At 38.4% G+C, this 17,449-nt stretch overlaps 1 protein-coding gene across 12 annotated transcripts in view; it reads right to left on the bottom strand.

Annotated features, from left to right (window-relative positions):
• Positions 1 to 9,158: 9,158 nt before the first annotated feature.
• Positions 9,159 to 17,449, bottom strand: part of MYO1B (myosin IB) — a 177,958-nt gene continuing 169,667 nt past the window's right edge. For all 12 annotated transcript variants that reach the window (XM_024243264.3, XM_063712923.1, XM_063712925.1 and 9 more), the window contains one exon: positions 9,159 to 10,479. In XM_024243264.3, the coding sequence (XP_024099032.2) occupies positions 10,356 to 10,479 (124 nt within the window). In that variant the 3' untranslated portion in view covers positions 9,159 to 10,355. The remainder of the gene's footprint in view (positions 10,480 to 17,449) is intronic.

Genomic DNA, 17,449 nt, shown 5'->3' with positions numbered 1-17,449 from the left:
CGTTTTCATACTTTGAGATCCTACTTAACAAACTGCAACCTGTCTTAGGAGTATAACAAACAGCTGTTTCAGCCAATCACCGGCAGTCGGCTCATCAAACCATGCCCAGATAAGGCAGATGCCTAGCTGTAGCCAATCAGGTGATTGCTCTACTTTGCTTCTGTGTCCAGCCTATAAAAGCTCACTGCTCACAGTCCTGGGTGTAGCTTTCTGAACCTCTTCTGGTTCTGAGTGCTGTCCAATTCATCAATCATTCTTTGTTCAAATAAACTGTTATATTTGTCTGAAGTTTTTCTTTTAATACATGCAACAAATTTCACTTTTCCTTAGAAATTTACGTTGGCTCTGCCACAAAAGTGAGTTCTGTGGGACTCAAGTAATAATTTCATGGAGGTGGGGAAGATGCAAATGTGTTTGTGAAATGGGTGTTCGTGCTGCAGGATAGTTTATACTTATGATATAGATACAATTTTGTTTTGGAATATGCACTATCTTAATTAGCTTAGAGATAACTCCTATTACACAAGGGAAAAAAAAGACCAAGGAAAAATTTATGTAATTGTTCATATCAATATTACTTTACTTAGGACAGACTGGTAAAGAGGACATCTACTTGTGCCCACTTCCTGCCACAGGGATGGTCCACAGGAACCGAAGGTCAGCGCTTTAAACAGGTATTACAGAAAGCTATAGGGGTGGGGAGGGTAGAGGGGAGTGAGAATTGAACTACCATAAATAATTATCTTTCAATTGGACAACTTGAGTAAACAAGGACAATGAGAGTTTCATGTTTAAAAGAACTAGAATGCTTACGAAAGTAGAGGGTTAAATATGGGAAAGAAGTTATGCTTCTGTCTGCTCTATTTATTGAAAAATATGTGCCAGGCACTGCCAGTTTCGGCTTTCACATTGGGGTCCCATCTGTCCTGTGCTTTAAAAAAATGTCAGCATCTTCCATTGACATCCGCTGCTGTTAATTTCCTAAATGAAACAAGTGTTTGGGCATCTTTTCCTAATCCTCCTTGGGGAGCCTGTAGGAGTGGAAACCCAGAAGACATAAAATGCAGTCTAGTTCTTCCAGTAACCACAAAACCTTGGACCAATGACTGCATCTCTCTGGACCCTGATTTTTCTTCTCTGCAAAGTGAAGGGATTGGAGGGTACAGTTCAGCAACTTCCAACCTTTGGAGTTTTTGTAAAGGGTCCATAAGTTCACATGAACCAAGTATTGTTTGTTGACTGTATTAAATAAGACCTGTAAACACATGTAATGACATTTTCCAAACATATTTAAGTGTGCTATAATTAAGAAAATGCAAATTTACTTGTCTCGAACTTATACAAATTATATATTTGGCCCAATCAAAAGATGCTAAAAGCATGACTACCATCATGTAGGTGTTCATGAAGACATTAAAAAATGGTCTTCATACTAGAAAACGTTGGGAAACATCTAACTGGATGACATAATTTCTTCATATTTTAATATTTTGTTGATATTCTTGAAACCCAGTGTATACAGGGAAAATATTCTTTTTAGAAAAAAGTGCTTTCCTTCACTATCACAATCCTCAGCATCCATATTCTAAATCAAGATGGCAACCTTTGAGACATTAATGTACTTTCATTTGAATGGCAGTGTAGAGTTTCTGCCAAGCCATCAACTGGCATTTCTGGCTAATGACACAGATTTGGCAAGACTGGTTGAGGTGAAGTCTAAGAGCAAAATGGCTCATTTCAGGGATCTAATTTCAGTCTAAATGCATTTTATTAGATCCATGAAAAGAACACATGCTGATGCAGTTATTGTAAAGTGACTGACTTGCTCAACCAAATAAGACTTAATGGCATATTAATAGAATAATTTAAATTTCTACACTCAATACAAAGCAGTTCCTATTACTAGAATGTACCATGTCTCAGCAGAAAATATAATAAAATCCCAGCGGTGGCCCCAAAGATGGTGTATTCAAAGATGGGTTTGTTTTGGGAGGCAATTGGCAACCATGTGACCAATGATGACTTACTGCAATCCAGGAGAGTAGAGAACTATACCAGTCTCCCTGATTAGACCACATGTGCTCTTCAGAGATGGCAAGGATATGAATAGTGTGTCTGCATCTATACTATCAAATCACACTTCAGAAATAGACTTCTTCAAACAAAATTTGCCCATGTGCTTCGTGTGGTTTGAGGACAGTTCAAGACACAACACAGGGAATCTTCATCTGTGGGGCTTTTTTTCTAGTGGAAAGAACAAATTGGTGGGTGAATTTCTTTCCCTTTTAGTAGTGTTTCCACAATAGCTCCCAAGTACTTTCCATTTAATGCTACCAGTTCCCATTTCTTTTTGAGATCCAAGTCCAATTTGTGCTAGGAAGTAAAGAGTTACCAAATAGTCTCCAAGATGAGCAGATAGACTAGATTCCAACTACTGCCATTTCCTGGATCTTCACACTTACTCATTCATATTAATACTGAGACACAAAAATTTCTGCCCCATTTAAATTCAAAGCCACAGTAAAGTGAATGTATTTTCCAACAAAACAAACACCTAGATATCTATAAATATCTTCCTATTTTTGTTTATAGTCATCCACATGCTACAAAATAATGCTCAAGGTGGCAGTAAGTTTTCTCCCCTTCTCTGTAAATGGTATGGCCATCTGAATAGAAACTTATTTGATTTCCCCCTATCAGAAAGTCTTAGGTAGTTTTATTTGACAATGCTGAGTCCAATCTAGTAGGATACAATCCTAACTTCTAAAAGCAGCTGTCCCCAACCTTTTTGGCACTAAGGTCCAGTTTCGTGGAAGACAATTTTTCCATGGACAGTTGGGAGGGGGGCATCTCTTAGAGATGAAACTGTTTTACCTCAGATCATCAGGCAATAGATTCTCACAAGGAATGTGCAACCTAGATCTCTCGCATGCACAGTTCACAATGGGATTTGCCCTCCTGTGAGAATCTAATGCCGCAGCTGATCTGAGAGGAGGTGGTGCTCAGGCAGTAATGCTCGTGCTCCTTACCTCTTGCTGTGTGGCTGGGTTCCTAACAGGCCATAGACCGGTACCCATTCATGGTCTGGGCGTTGGGGACCATGTCTAAGAGCTTCTATTCTAAAAGCTGCTGTTTTCAAACTTCAGGAAATTCATTTCAGGTCATTTTAGAGACAATATCATGGAGAATTAGTCTTGATGGCCGCTCTGCTTAAAAATGGCATTATTCCATTCTAGGATTTAAGAGACAACAGAATGGAAATATTACCATATGAGTTACATTGCTCATATGTAAGAGGGTGAATTTGTAGTATACTGCAGCTGAAGGACTACTTTCAGGTTTCTGAAGGATGGAGGAAAATGTTTGTTTTCTGCTATGCAATGCCTCAACAACCTTCCACTTCCTTTCAGTATATGAATTTAGACGGATACAAAACTTATTCATTTCCTATTTGACTTTCTCAAGCAATTGATTCTTATTGGTACACATAAAATGACTAAGTTAAATATGTTTTCCTTTGACTATAATTTGCTTCTCATGAAAAAATAAATGATGCATGTCTTTACTGCTACTAAAAACAGTTCCTCTGCCTTTTTGGTACTGCTCCTCTCTGTCAATTAAAATCCCAATTTCAGGAAAGCTGAGCTGGCAGAGATTATTTTTAAAAAGGCAACTCTGAATTTAACTAGCTCAGAATTGCACACAAGAGATGGATTACTGGGAAATGAGTTAGAAAAATCTCTTTAGAAAAAAAGGTGGGAGTATTAAAAAAGTCAAACAAAGATACAAACCGCAGTTCTGGCACCATCTGGCCTCATCTATACACTATTATCATTGAACAAGATAACTGACTATAATATTTAAAGAATTAGAAAAACCCTCAGAGGTCTCTCATTACCTACTAAAGGAAGAGGGAAACAGGCAGTCTCACCTAAAAACAAGAGAAAATATTCACATGCATTTATATAAGACAGTAATTTTAGGAAGACTTTATGGAAAACTTTAAACGAAGATGACTAGTAATATGGCTAGAAACCACTGAGTCAATGGAAATCCAAAATACCACATAAAATTAGAAACTGTTAATTTACTTCAAGGAAATATCTCATATTTTCCCCATCCAATCCCATTAGGAACTCCCATGCTCAAATCCCTGTGGCAAAAGGAAAGGGCTTTATGTTCACATTTTTAAAACTCTGATGAACTATCACTACTTTCTATACCTGAAAAAGTAAATTTATTAGTTTTAATGTCTTTTTCCTCTGCCTAGCACCCAGAGCTTAGGACCTGTCACTAAGAATTATGAATTTCACTTTTCAACGACCATGCCAACATATTTCAAAGCTGTAATAATGAACACAGTTTAGTGTTGACACAAATAAACAATGTAATAGAAAAGAAAATTTAGAAACAATGTAGTGAAAAGGCAGGCCTTTTCAATAAAAGGTGTTGGGTCCGCTAGATGTCTATATGGGGAAAAAATGAATCTTGACCCCCTACATCATTAAAAAAACTTTAAAAAAATCAATTAGGTTTAGGGATAGAGTTGGCTCAAGGTGGTCAAGTTATAATGAAATCTTCCAGGTGTAATTACGCCGGATGCTTTCAGGTGGACTGAAAATCTAAATGCGAAAAGTAAAACAATTGATATTCTAGAAGAAAACATAGACAAATATCTTCATAATATTGGGTAAGCAAATATTTCATAAACGGAAAAGAAAAAGTACTCACTATAAAGAAAAGAATTGATAAACTTGATTACATACACTAAAACAGAGTTTCTGTTAATCAAAAGACACTGGTAGAAGAAGAAAAAGGTAACCACACACAATGAGAAAATACATGTCACATACATAAAGAGCTCATCATATTCAAAATATATACACAATTGCAAATCAAAACAAAAACTAGACAGAAAAATTGGCGAAATACTTGAACAGGCACTTTACAAATGGTTATATCCAAATGGCCAATATTGAAAAGGTAATTGAGCTCATTAGTCATAAGGAAATGAAAATGAAGGCTAAGATCCATAAGAAGAATCTTTAAGAGACTGATAATACCACATACAGCAAGCATGTAGAACAACTGCAACCCTCATGCATTGCTGGTGGGAGTGTAAACTGGTATATAGCTCCTTTAGAAGTCAGTTTGACAATCTACTCAAGCTGTACATATGCTTACCCTATAATCCAGCAGTTCTGCTCTTAGGTATATATCCAGCGGAAGTGTGTATGCATATTCACCAAAAGACATGTACAAGAACATCTGCAGCAGCACTATGTACAATAGCCAAATAGCCATCAACAGTAAAATGGACCACAAAATTGTAGTCTACCAACATGAATTATACAGCCAGGAATATGAACAAACTTAGCTATGCATAAAAAATACGAATGAAAGAAGCGAGGCAGAAGACTATATATTGTATGATTCAATTTATATGAAGCTTTAAAATGGGCACAATGAATAAATGTACTATAAAACAAGATGTATTACTTTTGTGGAAGGCTTATGACCAGGATGCAGAAGGGGGCCTCTGGGTGCTATCTTTGGGGTGCTTGTTTTGGGTGCTAGTCTCATGGATGTGTTCACTTCCTTGTTCGCATTTCTGATGTATATATTACAAAAATGTATATTTTTAAAGGGAATATGATAATTCTGTTACTCCGTGAGCCCCCTCTCCCACCAGAAAAAGAAAAAAACAAAGTTGGGGTGAATACAAAATAACTGAAATAAGGTAGTCAGTTTATCTTTCCCTTAGTACTGCCAGGCCTTTGGGTGAATATGGAATTAAATTCTGTTCCCTATTCCTCCTTGAAATACTGAGAAGCTGAGACTATTTTCCTTGGTTACAAGTAGATTTTTGTTGAATTTCATGGAACTGACCAGAGGTGATCTAGCAACCGTGCCAGAAAAAAAGTTAATGAGAAAGAGATTGTGGCTTTTGCTGTACTGTGATTAACTCCAGATTTTGAAAATGATCTTCAAACCAAAGAAAATGAGGCAAACATTCCATGATCTGGAGGAAACCAACTCAAAACAATTAATTTTCTCCTGTGTGGCAAATGAAATAAAAGCTGATGAGACCAGAAGGCATGTGCCACCTCATCAAGGTCATGGCTTCCTAGGGTTTAGCTAACAAAAACCTAAAATCAAAGAGCACACAACAGAATCATTAAAGTAAGACTCAAAGGAAGTGCTCCTCCAATAATAACGCAACAGAAAATCTTCAAATGTATGAGGAGAACTTACAGCTGTTTTTCTCAACAGGAGGAAAGAAAAGCAAAACTACTGCCCTTCTTTCTCTTCCATCCTACCCCTATGCATCTAATTGTTTTAGTGAATTTGAGTACCACAATATTCATGGAAAAACAATGTCCAGATTAAAAACAAAGGCTCTTAATATGGTACATTCTGGTTAAAACTCATTGTGAGAACAGACACATTAATGAATTTACTAAATCCTTCCCCAGAAACTTACCCATTTTAAAGGTACTTGCTATTTCAAGATTTCAATGAGCCTAAGAAATACCTTACCTATTATATATGAAAAATAACAGATAAGAAGTTTTGCCTTTTATATTTGGCCTAAAAGCATTTTGAACCATGCTCTAATTATCATAATTATACTCAATTACATGAACTTGAGAGTTCTCAGCATATTAATTGACATGGCATAATAAACAGTTCATTCTCTTAGATTTCTGCCAAATCCATAATATTGAAGATACCTCTATGATTCTCAGAACTCTTGGCCTGCTTCTTTGCCATTACAGACATACCCCCATCACCCCTGGGTATGAGCAAAGGTTTCAAATTTGAGCTGAAGTCCTTACATTTGAGTTCTGGGTCCAAGTTATTATTCAAGAGTGTGCAGTACAAAACTGTAATCAAGCCATTAGAGAATAACTATTCCCATACTCCCTTCTTGTCCTGTGGCAGATGGAAATCAAAGTCAAGAGTAGCTGCATCAACTACACTGCATACCTTGGCAACTACCATGTTCTATTTGGTACCCATTACCTGTTTACTTTTTTCAAGCCCATCAGTTAGTCACTCCAGGGTCTGGGCACTCCTAGTCACTACTGGACTAGATCTAGGAGTCTAGGTCCTAGGTGACTAGGTCTAGTCACTCCACTCACTCCTAGAAGTCACTGCAGGGGCCGGGCCGGGCAACCTTCTAAGTTATGGGTGGGAACAAGTTAGGGCTGTGAGGCCAGGCCAGAATACACAGGAATTCTGGAGTGTCATGAATGCTTTAACTTTCCTTTGCAGGACAGTGACAGAAACCAAGATAAAGGAGTATCAGTTTCTTGCTCACTGTAATAGAGTGATGCCAGTTATTGGTAACCTCTAGTCAGGCACTGGGGTTGGCAGATTTGGCAGGTATGCCTCACTGGGCCACGTGCAGCCAGAGGGAAGCTTTAGACTAGTGGTTCTCATATTTGGGTGAGGGTCACCAAAGGAGGACTTTTTAAGGCGTAGACGGCTGTGTGTAGCTATAGAGAAGCTCTAGTATTTCCCTTGGTGGTTCTCAGACTTCAATGTGTGTGAGTCATCTGGAGATTTTTCTTTTTTGAGACAGGGTATCACTCTGTCGCCCAGGCTGGAATGCATCTGGAGATTTTCTTTAAAATGTCTGTTTTCAAACTCTATTCCAGAGATTCTGATTCGGTTAGTATAGGGTATGGCCCAGGAACTGGCATGGGTTTTGTTTTTTTTGTAATTTTTTACAAACGAGCTTTCTAGCTGGGTGCGGTGGCTCACGCCTGTAATCCCAGCATTTCGGGAGGCCGAGGCAGGCGGATCACTTGAGGTCAGGAGTTTGAGACCAGCCTGGCCAATATGGTGAAACCCTGTCTCTACTAAAAATAAACAAATTAGCCGGGCGTAGTGGTGCATGCCTGTGGTCCCAGCTACTCAAGAGGCTGAGGTAGGAAAATCACTTGAACCCAGGAAACGGAGGTAGCAGTGAGCTGAGAACGTGCCACTGCACTCCAGCCTGGGTGTTGCAGCGAGACTCTGCCTCCAAAAAAAACAAAACAAAACAAAACAAAAAACAACAAGCTTTCTTTGTGATTTTGACCCAGATTGATGCGCGGTGACATTTTGGGAAACACTGCTCTATAGTGGGTCACCTGGGCCGTAGTGGCACTCTCCTTTGTAGTGTGGTCAGGTTATTACTGCTCTTCCCAATGGGGAATGTGAAGGGCTTTCACCTTGGTACATAAGGAAGCTTTCTGGCTGCAGTTCAGCAAATCTTTCCCAACACGTCAAGTCACAACCCATGAAGAATGGGTTCCATGACCAAAAACTATTGAATACTTCAGTGACAAGACTGATTGAACAATCTGCAAATAAGGTATTTGGAAAAATCTAACAAGTAGACCTATGGGATATTTCTCCTTTCCATCCTAGTCTTCCATCCTCAAGTTCCATTTAGGAAGCAACCCAATGATAATGAGTAGGAGACCAGGTAAATCCACCACAGCACATCCATACAACAGAAGAATGAGCAGCTCTTCATGATATTCTGCTAGGTGAAAAAGGCAAGATAAACAACAATGGCTACAATATAATATACTAGCTTTTGTCTACTAAAGCACAAGAACGTAAGAATCTATTTTGATTTCCTCTTGCAAACATGGACAAAGTAATACAAAAGCAACTAACAACAATGGTTAATGTTTCGAGGAGGGTGGGAACTAAGCAGATAGCTGGTTGATAGGATGGATAATTTGTAATGTATATATTTTAACACTTATATGCTGAACAATGTGAACACATTGCATATTATTTAAAACACCACACCCTCTCATTCCCAAATTTCTACTCATCAGTATCAGGAACTACTAATCTACCACTTTAGGCACAAGGCAAGAAGAATCTAAGTAATTACATCCTCTACCTGCACCAATAAACACAAAGACTTCTGATAATTTCTTTATGTGAGCAATTTTTAAAAATACAAGTCAAGAGAAAATCCCCAGAAAATATTTTCAATTAATGTTTCTGGTTTATAAAAGATAAGTGAAATTCAGTTACACACAGAACATATAATGTTTGGATTGTAAAACCTTTCTGAGAGATGATACATTGACAAACAACATATGAAAATAGCTTGAGATACAAAAATACAGTTGTGATTCAGGAAATGGCACCAAATTAGAACAATTTTATTATTTAACATAATACCAATGTATATACATTATCCTCCCAAATAAGAAACAATTTGATTCCAAAGTTTAAAATGTAGTTTCCAAAATGAACCCTTGTAAATTTGAAGAAAAAGAAAGCCCTGCAAATTACACAAATTTTGATCCATGACTAAAATAGGCACCCTGTACCAATCGCCTTTCTTATACAAAAATGTATATTATAAATAAAACTTTCAAAAAAGATCTTGGATGTTTTATTGCACATCATACAGAATGTTTACTGCTATCTGAGTGGCTTTTAGCCCTTTACTTTGTTAGGTGTTTAAAATATCTACTCAAATTTGGGTGAAAACAATATTCTGGAGATATTATCATTTCGAGGATCATATATGGTATTTACCAGAAACAGAAACATATAATCTTACTGCACTGCTTCTGTCACTTTTTCTAAAATAAGAATGACTTCTATTTTCTACTGTTACAAGTAATTACCAGAGGTTTAAACAAATTAAAAGTCCTGTTCAAATGTCAGTTTTCTTTTTTTTCAAACAGAAACCACATGTAGAGGGATTTAACCTGGTCATTCATTTCTGCCCCCTCTTAGGACCAGCCCTTCTTGAAGCCTGTATTGTTAAATATCATACTACAGGGTTCCTAATAATGCTGTCCATCATTAACAGTTATTGTTTTGGTCTCACCATTTCTAAACCTTCTTAGATGTCGTTAAACCAGCACAAACCAGCCAGAATGCAATGGTCTCAAAAACAAAAAGGTTCTTAATAAGTTTTCATACCATCTAGCACAGTGCCCAGCATAGAGTAGGCATGGAATAAATATCTGATGAATGAATGCAGTATCTTTTAAGACCATTTCCTATACTTATATTAATTAATGATTTATGAGTAATATGCTGATTTAGGGTACACAGATCTAACATGATGACTAAAGGAAGAACATATCAGACATGAAAATAGACACTGTTAGTTTCTACAATCCTGCTCCAGGACAGAACATGTATTTGAAAGGTTAAAACTATTCCAATAATAAAAATTGATTAGTCAAATATTTTTATTTTGCCAAAGAACTCTAAAACCCTTTGGTGATTCCCAAACATACAATGAACCCCAAATAAAACAAAACCAAATTGCACTATTACAAAGAAACAAGTCCATGAAAGTAGAGAGGAGGCGCCAGTTAAGGGACAGCAACTTCAAGGAGACGGTTGTTTTTTCGTTTACATGTTGGGACACTCCCATTTTTCTGGTTTCCCTGAATAAACTTCACACATACTTTGTCCTGTCTGAACTGTACCAGGAACCTAGGAGAAAAGAATAAAACAAATTATAGTATACACAAAACAGCTCATGATTACAATAACACTTGCTTTTGTATTTTAATGGATACTGATCTTGATGAGTACAGGCTGCGCATCCCTAACCTAATCCAAAAATCTGAAACACTCCAAACTCTGAAATGTTTAAAGCACTGACATGATACTTAAAGGAAATGCTTGCTGGAACATTTCAGATTAAGGCTGAAATGTTAAGTATAATGCCAGTACAGTCTATGTGCTACCTAACAACGTTTCGGTGAACAATGAACCACATATATGATGGTGGTCCCATAAACGTGGAAAAATTCCTATGGCTTAGTGATGTCATAGCTCTCCTAATGTAGGGCAATACACTACTCATGTTTGTGGTGACTGATGTAAACATACCTAATTCACTGTCAGTCATATATGATGGGGGTCCCATAAGATTATGATGGAGCTGGCCTATACAGTCATACCATTTTTTTGTCTTTTATACTGTATTTTTACTGTACTTTTTCTGTTTAGACAGATGACTATTTACCATTGTGTTACAATTACCTACAGTATTCAGTACAGTAACATGCTATGAGCAGTTGGCTATACTATAATACACAGCCTAGGTGTGTAGTAGGCTATACCATGTACGTTTGTGTAAGTACACACTCTATGACGTTTGCACAAAATCACCTAGTGACACACTTCTTAGTACACATCCCCATGTTAAATGACACATGACTGTATTCCAAAACAAGAAACTGGGAACACTTCTTGTCCCAAGCATTTCAAATAAGGGAGACTCAACCTGTATCACTTCTTCCCATGAGCACTTCTTACATAGAATTGTATCAATGCAATTGACCTCCAGTAGTCCTCATTTAGCCCTAAGAAAACTAAAGTTCATTAACTCATCATATTCTAGTAAGGTAGAAAGGCTAAGAATTATTTCTGTGTTTCAAATGGAAAGACCAACAGGTTATATTTCCATTTTTCCATGGCAAAAATGTGGGAGGGGCTCCTACTAAATTATCAACAAATTGAGAAAATGAGGTAAAGAATTTCACAAAACGGGCCTGGCAACCCTCTAGTCTATGGCTTCTAAACACTGGTTACTCACACACGTCCTACATAGTTTTTGTCGTATCCGCATAGTATGCTAATAGCTATTGCCAGCTTAAATGTACTTCAAAATAATAGTGACCTACAGAATATGGATAAAATCATGTGTTTGATCTACCACATATATCTTTAATACCCATTAAAATATTTATATAAAATTATAAAAATTTAAAAAATCCATTAGTGTATAGAAATTAATTCATGGATTAAAAAATCCATTAGTGTATTTTTCCCTCAGTGTATCATGTGGACCACTGCTGGGATAAGAGATGACTTTAGGTGTACAATTGAGCATCCACACAGCGTTCTTCACACCATCCCTGTGCTGGTGCTGTGAGGAATCCCCAACTGTATATGATAAGATCCCTGAACTGAGGACAGCATCACTGGGGGGACATGAGAGCTGCATCGCTGGGCCAGAAACCAGGTCTTCCAGTTCCAAAACCAGTGATCTCTTCTCTGTACCATCATAATTAGCATAGCATTATGACATTTTCCATATTCTCAGGGATGGTTTTCTCAGTCAATGGCACATTATTAAAGTGAGTCAACCTAACAACCACTGACCACTTACTGACATCCACCAACGATGTGAGGATCCACAGCTCTGCTCTGTATACATTAGTTTCAGTTTCAAAGTCTAAAGAGGCCACATTTTGCAAACATTATCTGCTAGAGTGACACAAGGCAAATGTGTTTCTAATTCATCAGTTGTTTTATAAGGATAGTGCTCCTGATCTTTTAAATGGGTTCTTCATTTTCAACTTGAAAGCAATGAGGAAAGGACAGCTATAGTTCCAGATTCAACTATCTGAGCTATATCTCTGGCATATATACTTGTATGTATGTGTCTCAAAAAAAAAAATCTTTCAGGTTTATTGAAAATTCACACATTTTAAAAATCAAACACTTTTACATTTTTATTTTCAAAGACCACTTGTGGCTGGGCACAGTGGCTCATGCCTGTAATCTCAGCACTTTGGGAGGCCAAGGCAGGCAGGTAACTTGAGGCCAGGAGTTCGAGACCAGCATGGCCAACATGGCAAACCCACGTCTCTACTAAAAATACACAAATTAGCCAGGGATGGAGGTGCATGCCTGTAATTCCAGCTACTCAGGAAGCCGAGACAGGGGAATCGTTTGTAGCTAGGAGGCGGAGGAGGCTGCATTGAGCCGGGATCACACCACTGGACTCTGACCTGGGTGATAGAGAGAGACTCTGTCTCAAAATAAATAAAGACCACTTGTAAGTGTAATAAATGTATAGGAACTTCTTTCCCCAATAACCTTGGTCTACATTAACTGTTTCCATGTCTATAATTCATGATTAAGATTCACACTAGAGGCCAGGCACGGTGGATCATAACAGTAATCCCAGCACTTTGGGAAGCTGAGGCGGTCGGATCACCTGAGGTCAGGAGTTTGGGACCAGCCTGGCCAAGACGGTGAAACCCCGTCTCTACTAAAAATACAAAAATTGGCAGGGCGTGGTGGTGCGTGCCTGTAACCTCAGCTACTTGGGGGACTGAGGCAGGAGAATCCCTTGAACCCAGGAGGCAGAGGTTGCAGTGAGCCAAGATCTCGCCACTGCACTCGAGCCTAGGTGACAGAGCAAGACTCTGTCTCAAAAAAAAAAAAAAAAAAAAAAAAGATTCACACTAGAAATAACAACAGACAAGATATACTGAGGATTTGCTACATACCACACTGTTCTTGGCCATTTACTATGTTATTAGATCAGGCTTGAAGACAATCCTAGGACGTAAGCACTATTATTTATCTTCACCTCATAGAAAAGAGAAAATCCTCCTCCAACAAACAATAACATGGAATGTATTATTTCATGGCATTCATACCAGTTAGAATTTCAAGGTAAAAGGAACATGGATTAGTTGTTTGGATTTCAAATATTCAGAAAACCAATTGTATAACTTAAATGGTATATGTGTATCTATTGTATACACGTGTATACCTATATGTATATACACACACATATATTTAAAATGTTTAATGAAACAAATTCACTTTAGTTTTTACTCTATTTGGGAACTTGATTTTAGAAATATAGTCATGCATCATCTAATAAAAGGGATACGTTCTGAGAAATGCATCACTAGGTGATTTTGTCATTGTGCAAACATCATAGAGTGAGTGCATTTACCCAAACCTACATGCTACAGCGTGTTATTGTACTGTAGGTAACTGTAACACAATGGTATTTGTATACGTAAACTTAGTAAACATAGAAAAGCTACAGTAAGAATAGCATAAAAGATAAAAAATAGTGTACTTGTCTAGCGCCCTTACCATGAATGGGGCTTGCAGGCCTGGAAGTAGCTCTGGGTGAGTCAGTGAGTGAGTTGTTAGTGAACGTGAAGGCCCGGGACATTACATTACTGTATACTTTATAGGTAATTTTTTCTTTCTTCAATAATAAATGAACCTTTGCTTACTGTAACTTTTTGCTTTATAAACTTTACAATTTTAAAAACATTTTTGACGCTTTTGTTTTGTTTTTGAGGCAAGTCTTGGTCTGTCTCCCAGGCTGGAGTTCACTGGAGCAATCATGGCTCAGGGCAGCCTTGACCTTCCCGGGCTCAGATGATTCTCCCACCTCAGCCTCCTGAGAAGCTGGGACTACAGGTGTGTGCCACCATGGCTGGCTAATTTTTTAATTTTTTTGTTGAGAAGGGGTTTCGTCATGTCGCCCAGGCTGGTACTGAACTCCTAAGCTCAAGCAATCCACTGGCCTTGGCCTCCCAAAGTGCCAAGATTACAGGTGTGTTGAGCCACTGGGCCTGGCTGTTTTTGGCGCTTTTGTAATAACACTTAGCTTAAAACACAATACTTTGTACAGCTGTACAAAAATATTTTCTTTATAACCTTATTCTATAAGCTTTTCTCTATTTTTAAAATTTTAATTTTTTTATTTTTACTTTTTAAACTTTTTGTTAAAAACTAAGACACAAACACATTAGCCTAGGCCTACACAGGGTCAGGAGCATCAATTTCACTGTCTTCTATCTCCATGTCTTGTCCCACTGGAAAGTCTTCAGGGGTAATAACACACATGGGGCTGTCATCTCCTAAGATAACAATGCCTTCTGAAATACCCACTGAAGGACCTGCCCGAGGCTGTTTTACAATTAACTTTTTTAACATGTAGGCATACACTCTAAAATAAAGATAAAAAGTACAGTATAGGCCGGGCGCGGTGGCTCACGCCTATAATCCCAGCATTTTGGGAGGCTGAGGCGGGTGGATCACGAGGTCAGGAGATGGAGACCATCCTGGCTAACACGATGAAACCCCACCCCTACTAAAAGTACAAAAAATTAGTTGGGCGTGGTGGCGGGCGCCTGTAGTCCCAGCTACTCGGGAAGCTGAGGCAGGAGAATGGCGTGAACCCAGGAGGCGGAGCTTGTAGTGAGCCGAGATCGCGCCACTGCACTCCAGCCTGGGCAACAGTGCAAGACTGCGTCTCAAAAAAAAAAAAAAAAAAAGTATAGTATAGTAAATACATAAACCAGCAATAACATCATGTATTATCATTTTCAAGAGTTACATATTGTACATAATTGTACGTGCTTTTACTTGTATACAACTGGCAGTGAAGTAGGTTTGTTTACACCAGCAGCAGCACAAACATGTGAGTAGTGCCTTGCACTATAACATTACAACAGCTGTGACATCAATAGACAGAAGAATTTTTCAGCTCCATTAAAATCTTAAGGGACCACTGTCATCTGTGCGATCCACTGCTGACCAAAATGTCATTATGTGGTGCATGACTGTATTACACATCTTGCAGGTTAGCCTTAAAACGCAATCTAGTTACACACTGAACAGCTTAGAGGTTTAAGGACTAGAAACTATAAGGCAGTTGAATCTCTGAATGAATTCAATTCTCACTTCTATATGTACAAGTTTAAATTCCACTGAAGAGGCCAGGTGTGGTGGCTCATGCCTGTAATCCCAGCACTTTCAAGGCCCAGGCGGGCGGATCACTTGAGGTCGAGAGTTTGAGACCAGCCTCACCAACATGGAGAAACCCCGTCTCTACTAAAAATACAAAATCAGCCAGGCGTGGTGGTGCATGCCTGTAATCCCATCTACTCAAGAGGCTGAGGCAGAAGAATCCCTAGAACCTGGGAGGCGGAGGTTGCGGTGAGCCAAGATCGCGCCATTGCACTCCAGCCTGGGCAACAAGAGCGAAACTCTGCCTCAAAAAAAAAAAAAAATTCCACTAAAGCGTAAACAGGACTTTGACTCTCTTTCCATAAACTGACATCCACTTATCCATAACGATTACAGAATCTGGGTTTTTTAAGAGTAACTACTTCTACTTCTGGGAAGGATAAAGCAAGGAAGGGCTTAGTCACTAAACTGCATGTGGTTTTCAACACTGGTTCTATAGAGCTGGTGAAGCCACTTAGGGCTGACACATAAAGGAACAGGCGCCCCTGCCTATGACTTTGAACATTTTCGTTTAAATTCAAAATGTTCCCCAAGGAGATTTACGATCCTTACCTACAAACTTCCTCTCCAGGCTTCCTGTGCCACCTGGGGAAGGGACCCACAGGTGCTACGTAGAGTCCTATGAACTATTTTATTTTTATGAGACCAATCAATAATTAGGGACTGGCGAATGAAAGGCATTATAATGCTACCCAACGTTTGTTTTCTTCATGTGGCCACATTATAAATCTTCGCTCAGACAACTGTTTACTGAAAGCTTACGGCATCCAGAACATCACATACACTCTGTGACAGGGCAGGGCCCTTGCTGCCCAGAAGCGAACTGTCCCCCTTTCCCAGATGGCACACCTTCGAACACAAGCTGTGAGAGCTGCTGAAGGAGCTCTGTGGTTGACTATGTTTAGGAATCACACCACACGCTATCCCCGCAAAGCTCCTCAGGAGAATCACAACAAGATTTCAGGGGCTCTGAGATGTAATGTAGTGAAGAAAGATTTTAAATTTCCATCACAGAACAATTTTTTCACAGTACATCGTTATTAGCATCCTGTATGAGCAATGTTCCTAGAATCCTGGTTTGGGAAATGCTTAAAAATAGCAGTACTTTGTGGTCTGGATGTTGGTGTGATTCCCTTTCTGTGTAAAGATGAGTTTATTCACATAGTGGGACAACTATGAGACTGCTTCGTCTGTACACTGAGGAACTTCTGCTGTCTGGGATACATACGATCTTCCCATGATGAGTGAGAATTAGCAGCCCCACCAAAGCCCATTCTCCCAGATTATGAAAAACTTCAACTATTATAAAGGGATTTTAAAGCTCTAATAGGCCCTAATGTGTTAAATCCTTAACTGAAACACACCAACTAGTATCTTTTTTCCTAATTTCTTTGTTTTATGAGAAAGGTCTCATTAACTAGAAAAGTTATTTAGTCCAAACAGCAATTTCCAATATAGAGTATACATGAAGCCCAACCTCCCACCCAAATCTAAACACTTCAATAAGAACTTAAGAAAAGCCCACGGCATTGAAAAATCCTAACATATCAAAGAGAGTCTGACTTACAAAGGGGCAGAAATGGGTGTAAATTTATTTTAGAAAGACTTATAGGAAGAGTTGAAACAGAATAGACTAGAAAATTCTTAATTAGAAAAGAATATAATTTCCTGAGCAATCTAGACATGCAGAGAAGTATATAAGCAGGTAAACGATCTATTGAAAGGTAACCAATTAAGTATAATCAACATAGTAACTCAGATTTGTCCAAAAAACTTACATAGATAGATACAATACATCGGGGGATGCCCCAACCTGTATGCAAATAACTAACTTCTATAATCAGAACCCTAATGAGAAATTGAAGAAGCAAATTTCAAA

The sequence above is a fragment of the Pongo abelii genome, chromosome 11 (assembly GCF_028885655.2).
Source record: "Pongo abelii isolate AG06213 chromosome 11, NHGRI_mPonAbe1-v2.0_pri, whole genome shotgun sequence".
Lineage (NCBI taxonomy): Eukaryota > Metazoa > Chordata > Mammalia > Primates > Hominidae > Pongo > Pongo abelii.
Note: the sequence above shows the minus strand (reverse complement) of the source record. Positions and strands in the feature narration are given on the sequence as shown.